Raw genomic sequence first — 12,832 nt, 5'->3', positions numbered from 1 at the left:
GCATAGTTCAAACTCCATTGAAGGGAAAATCAAGAAACCTGTTCTTGATATCAGTCTTTGCTGAAAGGCTGATTTGGTTCGATGCTGTAAGCTTCCAATGAGTTCTTGTGAAGAGTTCGGTACGCGAGACGTACACTGTTGGTTATGCCCCACCATCGCTGTGTCATCTTCAGCGGGAGCAGATCTTGGATCTTTCTTTGGGCGTGAACACCAATGTTGGGAGATTTTGTTTGTTCGTATTATGTATAACCATTCCCTTGATCTTTGGTTCAGATATGGTCTGGTTTGGTTCGAGTAAATCCTTGAATATTTGATTCTAAAGTAAGGGAATGCGATTCCCAGTTGGAAGAAAGGTAGGAAATTTTTGAAATTCGCCCACCCATTCCGCAACCTTTTTGGCAACCATACAATGGATCCTACCATTCTTTCACTGATGAGGGGTAATTTAGTCCTCCAAATCACCTCATGACATGTGGCTTTCAAGTAACACCTCAGCGCTGAGTAAGCAAACTAACTCGGCAAGTTCCCTAACACGTGATGACCTATCTTAGAGATCAGCCGAGTTGCAGGAATACACGGCAACCTATGAGGAGAGCTTGTTGACTTGAACCGATAATGCGTTACCATCTCGAGATCTCCAGAGCGTTAATACCTTAATCGTTAGACCGGCCTACTGCACCGCACGCCCTAGAGTTATTCGGGCAAATCGTAACCGCCGCATAGATTCTGTAACCAACATATTAATACACCCAACTTAGTGGAAAATGGCTCCGCAGAAGACGTGCTCATCACGCCGCAAAGAAAAGTCAGCTCACTCAACTGGGAGCATAACAGATAGAAAAGCAAACAACAAAGTTGTTAGCCAGGTAGTCGCTTCATCCGAACAACCTCTCATAACTCGGGAATCTCCACTTGCACTGGAAATCCTCCAGGCCCTAAGGCCAAAAAACTTCAGAGCACCTACCTTCGAGATCTACGAGGGTGTGACTGACCCTGTCGAGCACGTCGACAATTTCCAAGCCCTAATGTTGCTTAATGGGGCTAATGATGCGAGCATGTGCATCGCTTTCCCTACCACCCTTAGAGAACAAGCTCGGCTCTGGTACTCTGGGCTGGCCCCTAGCGCCATAAAAAACTAGAACCAAATTGGGTGCCTATTCATCAACCAATTTTCAACAAGTAAGAGACATTCCATGTTTGCGGCCTGCCTAGTTAATGTAATACAGAAACCTAATGAAACACTCCGATAGTATATAAAAATATTTAACATGGAACTTTCGTAAATCCCGGTTCTAGATCTAGTCGTACTGCTCATTGTAGCCAAAAATGGCGTACAACACCCTGACCTATGTTGGGAAATCGGGCTAAACCCTCCAACCACTATAGAGAAGTTCCTTGTAGTGGCGGATAAATTCATCAAGGTAGAAGAAGCCCTAGGCTCGCGGTCTTAACTGTTTTGAAAAAGGAAGCGAGGTAAAGAAGAAGTAGGTAACAACAAATCGAAGAAGAGAAGTAGGTCACCTCAGCAGGGTATAAATCGACGATTCAGCACCCTACCTTTGTACAATAAGACATTCATCCCCTTGAATGCAAAAATGGGGGAAATATTTATGCAAATAAAATCAACCAACTATGTAAAGTGGCTGCTCAGGATGAAGGGCGACCTAGCCACCAAGAACCCTAATAAGTACTGCCACTTCCATCATGACATTGGTCATGATACAAAGAACTATTGGAACTTAAAGAATGAAATTGAAGACTTAATCAGGCAAGGATACCTAAAGCAGTTCGTCAAAGATGAAAGCCGACCAGTAAAACAAGGCAGGGAGGCACCTTAGACAAGCTGGGAGCAAGAAGCAGCTCCCAGGAGCCAACAATAAGAGCGACCTGTCCGGGGGGTCATTAACATGATCACTGGAGGGTCAATAGTGATCGGATGTACCACATCGGCTAGAAAGAACTCGGTAAGGGAACTTGAACACGATAATGACAATCTGCCAAAACGCCCTCGAAAGGAAGTAGTAATTTACTTCATAGAAGATTTAACGTGCAGAATACAGTATCCGCACGACAATGCCTTAGTGGTAAGTTTACTAATCAATGATTTTGAAGTAAAGAGGATCTTGGTCGACTCTGGAAGCTCAGTTGACATCATCTCTTTAGAGGCCTTCAAGCGCATAGAGCTCGAAAGAAAAGATCTACAGCCTGCCGATGTACCCCTAGTGGGCTTCAGCAGGGAAGTGGTCCAATCTGTTAACCGGGCGAGGGTACTAGTTGAGGTGGGCTCCCTTCCTAGCACAATTAGGTACGATTACGATTTCTTAGTGGTCACCACTCCTCCCCGTATAATGCCATACTAGGCCGACCTATCCTACATGCCTTCCAGGTAGTTGTCTCAACATATTGCCTAGCTGTGAAGTTCCCTACTAACAAAAGGTATCAGAGTCATGCAAAGCGACCAATTGGAGTCTCGCAAATGTTATGTAGTCGCCCTGATAGTGAAAGGCAAGATTGTTGTAGACACCGATTTGGAGCCATCTCTTGAAAACACAGACGAACAAGGTCAGCCGACTGAAGAAACCGTCATGGTGCCGGTCTTAAAGACCGAGCTAGAGAAAACGGTTCAGATAGGTGATCGCCTAACAGAACCAGTGTGCTCCAACTTGGTAAGTTTTTTACTTAATAATTTAGATGTTTTCGCCTAGTCGGCAATAGAAATGCCTAGCATAGACCCTAACATAATAACTCACAAGTTAAATGTTGACCCTACAGTCAGACCAGTCTTGTAGAGGAAAAGGAACCTCGCCCCAGAGAGATGGAAAATAATAGCTGAATGAGTAGGGAAGCTGCTCACTGCGGACTTCGTGAAAGAAGTCTAGTACCCAAGTTGGATTACAAATCCAGTGTTAGTAAAGAAGGCCAATGGCAAGTGGCGCATGTGCGTTGACTATGCCGAACTGAATTGAGCCTACCCTAAAGACAACTTTCCTCTCACCCCAGTTAGATTTCCTAGTAGATGTGACCTCAGGGTTTGAGCTATTGAGTTTCATGGATGCATACTTCGGCTACAACCATATTTCGATGGACCCAGAAGACAAAGAAAAAGCTATTTTTTGTAATCGAGATGGGCATGGACTGTTATAAAGTCATGCCCTTTGGATTAAAAAATACTGGAACAACTTTCTAGCGGCTTGTAAATAGTGTTTTTTCAAACTTAATTAAAAATAAAGTTGAATGTTATGTGCACGACATGGTTGTTAAGACTCAATTTTCAAATGATTTAATCGCCAATTTGGACCTCGTTTTTAATGTTTTGAGAAAGTACAATATAAAACTTAACCCGAACAAGTGTGTCTTCGGTGTGACATTGGGTAAATTCCTTGGATACATTGTTAGCCGACGTGGCATCGAAGCCAACCCAGAAAAAATATAGGTGATACTAGATATGCAACCCCTTAGCTCGATTAAGGAAGTCCAAAAACTAATTGGTTGAATAGCTGCCCTAAACCGATTTATGTCTAAGTTGGTGGTCACTCTCCGCAAGAGTACGGAGTCGTGCAAGTAATATAGTAAAGAATGCAGAATCGTTCCCACGAGAAAAGAATTATTTAGCCACCTATTAATTTCTTCTCAACTTTTTTAAAGCAATGATGAATTGGGTTTGCAATTTAAGGAATTTAAACTAATGCTACTAATTAAGGAAATTAAATGACAAAAACAATTAATTTGAACAAAAATCAATAACACAGTTACTAGGGATTAATCCTATCACAATCATCAAGATTCAATATCAATAAAATCTCACGAGAGTTGTTATATTCCAAAGTGTTTCCTAAAAGCACTAATCAATCTTTCTCAAGTGTCGATTAGCTAAACCTTTGTTCAATTAAATGGAATTACAGTCAATGAATTCTCATTCTTTCAATTGAAATCCTCTTTGCATAAACACAAGCTGTTAATACACCTATAAGGAAATCTTCCCAACAAATGATATCTCTACCTAATTATTGGTTGAATAAGTGTTATTAGTTCCACCTCAATTATCATTTCTCAATGAATAATCTTGATTAAATAATGAATCATCGGTGATCAATCAATGATAAGTAATAAGCACAAATAACACAATATAACAAGAACCTCATCGATTTTATTAATAAATGAAAATTAAGGCATGATCAAGTATTAGTCCCTAACAATAAAAACTTAGCCACTCATGATGTAATTAAGAACAAGCAACATCCCAATATCAAGAGTAAACATGATGTTACAAGAGAAAAAGAAAGTATATTGCAAACGATCTCTCAATCTTGGCTCAACGATCTTCAATCTTGTCTTCTCCCTTGTTTTTCTTGTGTTTTTTTTTTCTCTTCGAATTGAGTGTTCTTCATCCAAAAGATCTCTCCCTTTTGACTCAACCTCTTTCTTATATATCACCACCTAAAAATTAGGAAAAAAAAAAACAAAATCCACCATTAACCCTAGCATCTTTGGCGATTAGTCCAAAAACTTGTAGAGCTTCGCACTTTAGTCCCTGATCTTTATCAGCTTGTCCCAAATTGGCCTAGAACTTTCACCTTTGATGATTAGTTACCTGAAAAGTGACAAAACATCCAAATGCATAAATTGACTCATAGATAACCAAATTAACCATAGAATTTCAATAATTAAGCCTAAAAACACCCCAAATTCTTATGAATAACTTAAGCTTATCAAATTCCCCCACACTTGGATTGTTACTTGTCCTGAAGTAACAAAGACACAAATCAAGAAAAATCTTTGCAAAAAATCAAATTAATCACAACTATGCTCGGTTCACTATGCTAATCACAAGAGTCTCACTAATGCACTGCCCATGCTTTAATTAAGAGCAACACAAGTCAACTAAACCCAAGATAAATCACCAACTCACAATGTAAATTCAAAAAATTCAAGATACTTCAATATGAGAATATGAATACTTATAAACACTTCATAACAAGAACCTCAACTAGTCTCACTAATGCACTGCCCATGCTTTAATTAAGAGCAGCACAAGTCAATTAAACCCAGGATAAATCACCAACTCACAATGTAAATTCAAAAAACTCAAGAGACATCAATATGAGTATATGAACACTTTATAAACACTTCATAACAAGTACCTCAACTAGATTGTCAACAAATGAAATTACAAATGCAAATTCAAATGCCATGGATTTTACCAACTAATTATCATAGAGTCACAAACAAACACCTGAGATCATTAAGGTCAACTTTTTTTTTTAACAAGACGCCCCCACACTTAAGCTTTTCAACACACTACTTGTGGGGCATTTTATTCTTTCCTAAGTTATTAATATGCCTTTGACACAAATACAAACATGGGCAACGAATGCACCTGGTTACTCAACATATAATATGCTTAGAATGCTTTGCATACTCTTATTCTTAGTCGTCGTTTTATGCAAAAATCGACATTTGTGATGAAGATTCCCGGTTACTAAGCAACTAAAAACATTGGAGTAGACACAATTTAATTTAATTGACCTTGAATCATGTCTCAGAATTAAATAATTTGACTTCCATTACAGTTACAATGAATAGCATCCAAAAGGGTAAATGTAATTTCATTCATCAACAACCTTGCCAAACTACCCATTAATCCGCATCTAAAAAGCATCATACACATCAAATTGACTTCCTAAATTTATGCACTTTACATTACAACTTAGTAAATTCACCCTAAATTCTTTTAACTTGATACGTCCTAAAAATAGCATGAATAGCATTCTTTCATTGACTCTCAAAAAGATTAACACCATTAATACCGAGCATAGTTCACACAATTTTTGCAAAAATTTTGCATAAAATAGAAAAATTCAAAAGAAAAGACTGCTGCAATTAATTAATCATCACCCAAAATCCCCCCACACTTATGCATGGCATTGTCCCCAATGACAAATAAATAACAGGAATAGAAACTCCCTTGCCATCCACTGAAAAGGTATCACTTGGAGCTGGCATTCCCATGGTGCACCATTGGCTATTGTCCACATCCTTCTTTACCATTGTGCAGTATTAAACAAGCTCAATATGGGACACTATCTCCATTTCTCTAAGCACTTCACCCTGAAAGTATGGCTTGCAATGGTATCCAATCACCTTAAAACGCTCTCCTTTTGAGTTTTCCAATTCAAGAGCACCATGAGAAAATGTTTGAGTGACTGTGAACGGTCCACTCCATCTCGACTTCAGCTTCCTAGAAACAATTTCAAACGAGAGTTAAACAACAAAACCAAATTACCTACCTGGAAGTTCTTTCGAACAATATGTGCATCATGCCATCTCTTTGTCTTCTCCTTGTATTGCCTGGCATTCTCATATGTTTGCAGTCTAATCTCATCTAACTCATTAAGCTGTAACATTCTCTTTTCACCTGCAGTCTTCATATCGAAGTTTAGTACCTTAATTGCCCAAAAGGGATAGTGTTCTAACTCAACAGGAAGGTGACACGCCTTGCCATGAATCAACCTATAAGGTAACATACCAATAGGGGTTTTGTAAGCAGTCCGATACGCCCATAAAGCATCATCAAGTTTTGCAGTCTTTCCTTGACCCATTGACAGTCTTCTCCAGAATCTTCTTTAAGTTCCTTATTAGATACGTCGACTTGCCCACTAGTTTGGGGGTGATAGGGTGTAGCAACCCTATGATATACATTATATTTCTTGAGGAGAGAATCAAACTATTTGTTGCAAAAGTGAGATCCCCCATCACTAATGATAGCTCTAGGAACTCCAAACCTCGAGAAAAGGTTTTCAAGAACTTAATCACTACCCTAGAATCATTGGTGATGGATGCAACCGCTTCAACCCACTTGGAAACATAATCCACTCCCACCAAAACGTAACAGTTCCCATGTGAGGATGGAAAAGGACCCATGAAAACTCCCCACACATCAAAAAGTTTAATCTCCTGAATAGAAGTCAATGGCATCTCATTTATCTTGGAGATATTTCCTATTCGCTGGCAGCGATCACATCTAGCAACAAACCCTCTAGAGTCCTAAAATAATGTAAGCCAGAAAAAACCACTCTTTAGAACTTTAGCAGCTGTCTTTGTTGCACCAAAATGACCACCATATGTTGAGTCATGGCAATGAGTAAGAGTGTCATGCATCTCCTCCTTAGGCACACATCTTCTAATGATATTATCACCACAAATCTTGTAAAGGTAAGGATTCTCCCACAAGTAATGCTTAACTTCTGACAAAAACCGCTTTTTCTGCTGATAAGAAAAATCTGGTCGCAAAATATCACAAGCTAAATAATTTGCCAAATCTGCATACCAGGGTGCACTCAAATGTTGAATAGTTAGAAGGAGTTCATCTGGGAAGTTCTCATTGATCTTAGGCTCATCATCTCTCTTCTCAACACCCTCCAACCTAGATGAATGATCAACTACTACATTCTTTGATCCTTTCTTATCTCTGATCTCAATATCAAATTCTTGAAGGAGCAAAATCCAGCGAATAAGTCGTGGCTTTGCATCCTTCTTGGCAAAAAGGTACTTGAGAGCAGAATGGTTAGTATAAATTATTACCTTAAAGCCAAGTAGATATGATCTGAATTTGTCTACTACAAACACCACTGCTAACATCTCCTTCTCAGTTGTTGTGTAATTGAGCTGGGCATCCGCCAAAGTTCTGCTTGCATAGTACACAACATGCATTTTCTTATTCTTCCTTTGCCCTAACACAACTCCAACAGCTAGATTGCTGGCATCACACATAATCTCAAAGGGCAAAGACCAGTCTGGTGGTGAGATGATTGGTGCAGATACTAAAGCTGATTTTAACCTGTGAAAAGCACTCAAACATGCATCATCAAACTCAAAAGGAACATCTTTAATCAACAAATTAGTAAGAGGTTTAGAAATAGATGAGAAATCCTTAATAAATCGCCTATGAAAGCTAGCATGGCCAAGAAAACCTCTTACTGCCTTTACCGATGTAGGAGGTGGCAACTTTTCAATGATCTCTGTTTTAGCTCTGTCAACCTTGATACCTTTGCGAAAAATTTTGTGGCCCAAAACTATGCCTTCCTCCACCATAAAGTGGCACTTCTCCCAGTTTAGAACAAGGTTAGTCTCCTCACATCTTTTAAGAACCCTATCAAGGTAAGACAAACATAGATCAAATGAATCACCATAAACAAAAAAGTCATCCATGAATACTTCCATTATGTCCTCAATCAGGTAAGAGAAAATAGCCATCATACACCTTTGAAAGGTAGCTGGTGTGTTACACAACCCAAAAGGCATTCACCTATAAGAAAAAATGCCATATGGGCATGTAAAATTAGTTTTCTCTTGATCCTCTGGAAAAAAAACCTGATTATATACAGAATATCCATCCAGAAAGCAATAATAGGCATGACCTACAATTCTTTCCAACATCTGGTCAATAAAAGGAAGAGGAAAATGATCCTTCCTTGTTGCAGCATTCAACTTACAGTAGTCAATACACACTCCATCCATCAACTACTCGCTTAGAAATAAACTCACCATCTTTGTTCTCCACAACAATCGTACCACTTTTCTTGGGTACACACTAAACAGGACTAATCCAAGAACTATCATAAATAGCGTAGATAATACCTGCATCAAGAAGCTTAACAATCTCTTTCTTCACCACTTCCTTCATGTGCGGGTTCAATCTTCTTTGCCTCTCAGCTGTGGCATGAAATCCATCCTCCATGTGAATCCTATGCATTACAATAGAAGGGCTAATACCCTTTATGTCATAAATTTGCCAACCTAAAGCCTTAATCCTATGCCTTACCACATTTAATACTTTTTGTTCCTACTTATTCGACAGTTTGTTTGAAACAATAATTGGCAACGTATTATCATCTCGCAAGAATGCATACCTCAAATGCGATGGTAAAAGTTTCAAGTCAAGCTTAGGTGGTTGCTCAATAGAAGGAGGAGTGGGGTTAATGCTTCTTACTAGTAATTCAGGCTTAGAAAAAGGTTCAGTGTCACAAGCATTACCATTCGCTGCATCATCTTCAAAATCTTGCTCTACCTCACTAACTTGTCATACTTCTTTCACACATGAATCAATCACATCAATTCTCATACAAAGTTCTTTCTCCATAGGATGCTTCATAAACTTGAACATGTTAAACTCCACTTTGTCATCACCAATTCGAAGGGCCAGTTTCCCTTCATACACATCAACCAAAGCTTTTCCTATGTTTAGAAATGGTTTGCCAAGGATCAAGGTGCAATCACGATCCTCCTCAAAATCTAGCACAACAAAGTCCATAAGAAATATGAACTTGTCCACTTTCACAAGTACATCCTCAACCACACCATGAGGTTTCTTGATGGAATGATCCGCTAGCTGCAAAGTCATCAAGGTAGGTTTCACTTCTCCAAAACTAAGTTTCCTGAAAATAGACAAAGGCATCAAATTAATGCTAGCACCTAAATCGCACAAACACTCAGGAAACTCAATGCTACCAACAACACATGGAATTGTAAAATTCCCTGGGTCTTTCAATTTGATAGGCATTTTGCTGGTAATGATTGAACTACGCTTTTCAGTCAATGATATAATTTGATCATCCTCCCATCTCCTCTTATTAGTGATGGTCTCCTTACAAAATTTAGCATATTGAGGCATTTGGGCAAGAGCCTCAACAAAAGGAAAATTGATTTGTAGCTTCTTAAAAATATCCAAACATTTGGAAAATTACTGTTCAATCTGCTACTTCTTTAGTCTTTGAGGAAAAGGGTTTTGTGTGACATAGGATGAAGGTTGGGCATTAGAGTGATTCTCCTTGTCACCTTGGTTCTCCTCTGACTCATCATTGGTTCCTTCATCATAGATTTTAGCATTGGTTGATAAAACACCCTAACATTTGTACCTGTTCTCTTACTTTGCACATCTCGCTTTGGCTCCATCACTTTCCCGCTCCTTAGTGAAATTGCTTTGACTTGCTCCCTTGAATTAGTTTCAGTGTTGCTTGGTAAATTACCTTGGTTCCTAGCCGAAACAACATTGGCTAGTTGGCTTATCTGCACTTCCAAGTTTTGAATTGAAGACGAATGATTCTTTGTAATTTGTTCAAATTTAGCTTCCATCCTTCTCTGGGCCTCATCCTGGCTGCTCATCTTGATAATCATCATGTCCATAAATTTATCCAGCTTGGCTTCAAAAGAAACTGATCTATCTTGCTGAGGATGTTGCTGGAATCCTGGTGGTCTTTGCTATCTAGGCATGTTGTTGTTTTGGAAACTGGAACTGCCAAGATTGTTGTTATAGTTACTCCATGAAAAATTGGAGTGATTTCTCCACCTTGGGTTATATGTGTTGGAGTAAGTGTTGTTGACCTGCCTTCCTTGGAATTGCTTTCCCACAAAATTGCATTGCTCCATAAAATTTCCACCTGCAAAATTAAAATTTCCAACACAACAATCAGAACTAACATGACCTATACCATTACAATACTCACAGATTGGTTGCATAGAATTGTTGATGGCGTTGGCTTGCACGTCCATGGTGCCTAATTGCTTGATTAAAGTTGAAATTTGAGCCTACAAGGATGCTATGGAGTCCGCTTCTAATTTGCCTCCTTGTCTAGGTGGATTTAGCCACTCGGCTGGCCACAAACAATTATTAGCTGCCATTTCCTCTAAAAGATCAAAAGCAACATCTATAGTTTTCCTCATCAAGGAACCTCTTGCAGTAGCATCAATAGTATCTCTAGTAGTGCGAGTGGCTCCAATGTAGAAAATCTGAATCAAAAGTCCCTTAGCTAAGCCATGGTGAGGGCAGCTTCTCTGCAAATCTTTAAATCTTTCCCAAGCCTCATACAATGATTCATTCTCGAATTGCTGAAAAGTAGTGATGTCTTTAATGATCTTTGCGGTTTTAGCTGGGGGAAAATACTTAGCCAAGAAAGCCTATGCCAGTTGTGCCCATGTGGTTATGGAGTTTGATGGTAGAGAATTTAACCAAGCTTTAGCTTTATCCTTCAAGGTGAAAGAGAAAAGCCTAAACCTTATAGCATCGTCTGAAACTCCATTGTATTTGAAGGTATCACAAATTTCCAAGAAATTTGCAATGTGAGCATTAGGATCTTCATTGCCCATGCCATAAAATTGCACACTTGATTGGATCATTTGGAGTAGAGTTGGCTTAATCTCAAAGTTATTGGCATTGATGTTTGGCCTTGCAATACTCTGTTGTGCACCATGCAGTCCAGGCATAGCAAAATCTCTAAGAGTTCTCTCATTATCTTGTCGATTTGCTTGGTTACCTCTATTATCCTCTACCATCTCTAAAACCCTTACTTGCTGAGCTTTCCTGTTTTATCTAACAAACTTATCAATTTCAGGTCTGAAAGGAAGAAGCTCAGGTTGCGAACTTTGAGTTCTTCGCATACACCGAAACGATACCTAAAGAAAGAATGCAAAAAACAAAAATTAGCAAAAACTAATAAAGATTTGCGCTTTAAATCAAGACAAACTAAATTAATTATGGTGTTAAATAAACTTCTTTCCTTGACAACAGTGCCAAAACTTGGTCGCTCTCCGCAAGAGTACGAAGTCGTGCAAGTAATATAGTAAAGAATACAGAATCGCTCCCACGAGGAAAGAATTATTTAGCCACCTATTAATTTCTTGTCAGCTTGTTTAAAGCAATGATCAATTGGGTTTGCAATTTAAGGAATTTAAACTAACACTACTAATTAAGGAAATTAAATGACAAAAACAATTGATTTGAACAAAAATCAATAACAAAGTTACTAGGGATTAATCCTATCACAATCATCAAGATTCAATATCAATAAAATCTCACGAGGGTTGCTATATTCCAAAGTGTTTCCTAAAAGCACTAATCAATTTTTCTCAAGAGTCGATTAGCTAAACCTATGTTCAATTAAATGGAATTACAATAAATGAATTCTCATTCTTTCAATTGAAATCCTCTTTGCATAAACACAAGCTGTTAATACACCTATAAAGAAATTTTCCCAACAAATGATATCTCTACCTAATTATTGGTTGAATAAGTGTTATTAGTTCCACCTCAATTATCATTTCTCAATGAATAATCTTGATTAAAGAACGGATCATTGGTGATCAATCAATGATAAGTAATAAGCACAAATAACACAATATAACAAGAACCTCATTGATTTTTATTAACAAATGAAAATCAAGGCATGATCAAGTATTAATCCCTAACAATAAAAACTTAGCCACTCATGATGTAATTAAGAACAAGCAACATCCCAATATCAAGAGTAAACATGATGTTACAAGAGAAAAAGAAAGAATATTGCAAACGATCTCTCAATCTTGGCTCAACGATCTTCAATCTTGTCTTCTCCCTTGTTTTTCTTGTGTTTTTTTTTTCTCTTCGAATTGAGTGTTCTTCATCCAAAAGATCTCTCCCTTTCGACTCCACCTCTTTACAATATATCACCACCTAAAAATTAGGAAAAAAACAAAAGCCGCCATTAACCCTAGCATCTTTGACGATTAATCCAAAAACTTGTAGAGCTTCGCACTTTAGTCCCTGATCTTTATCAGCTTTTCCCAAATTGGCCTAGAACTTTCATCTTTGATGATTAGTTGCCTGAAAATTGACAAAACTTCCGAATGCATTAAATTGACTCATAGATACCCAAATTAACCATAGAATCTCAACTATTAAGCCTAAAAACACCCCAAATTCTTATGAATAACTTAAGCTTATAAGTTGGCTAGGAAGTGCTTACCCTTTTTTAGGGTAGTAAAAAAGAACTAGGGCTTTGAGTGGATAGAAGAGTGTTAG

At 38.2% G+C, this 12,832-nt stretch overlaps 1 protein-coding gene and 1 non-coding gene across 2 annotated transcripts; one reads left to right on the top strand and one right to left on the bottom strand.

Annotated features, from left to right (window-relative positions):
• Positions 1-6,057: 6,057 nt before the first annotated feature.
• LOC148860980 (uncharacterized) lies at positions 6,058-6,599 on the bottom strand. Its single transcript, XM_088984994.1, has 2 exons — positions 6,349-6,599; positions 6,058-6,238 (listed from the first exon to the last, which is right to left on the bottom strand). The coding sequence occupies exons 1-2, from the start codon at positions 6,597-6,599 to the stop codon at positions 6,058-6,060; spliced, it is 432 nt and encodes a 143-aa protein (XP_088841120.1).
• Positions 6,600-10,807: 4,208 nt separating this feature from the next.
• Positions 10,808-10,914, top strand: LOC148860979 (small nucleolar RNA R71). Its single transcript, XR_016095172.1, has one exon. It is a non-coding gene; the product is annotated as a small nucleolar RNA R71 (small nucleolar RNA).
• The last annotated feature ends 1,918 nt before the right edge of the window (positions 10,915-12,832 follow it).

Source organism: Nelumbo lutea, chromosome 4 (assembly GCF_056320005.1).
Source record: "Nelumbo lutea isolate HS-2025 chromosome 4, American lotus-T2T, whole genome shotgun sequence".
Classification (NCBI taxonomy): Eukaryota; Viridiplantae; Streptophyta; class Magnoliopsida; order Proteales; family Nelumbonaceae; genus Nelumbo; species Nelumbo lutea.
This window is presented reverse-complemented; position numbering and strand designations above follow the sequence as displayed.

Coding starts and splice junctions, on each gene's coding strand:
- LOC148860980 (XM_088984994.1), bottom strand. CDS start 6,599: ATGGGTCAAGGAAAGACTGCAAAACTTGATGATGCTTTATGGGCGTAT. Junction 6,239..6,348: donor CAAACATATGAGAATGCCAG/GCAATACAAGGA, acceptor AATTGTTTCTAG/GAAGCTGAAGTCGAGATGGA.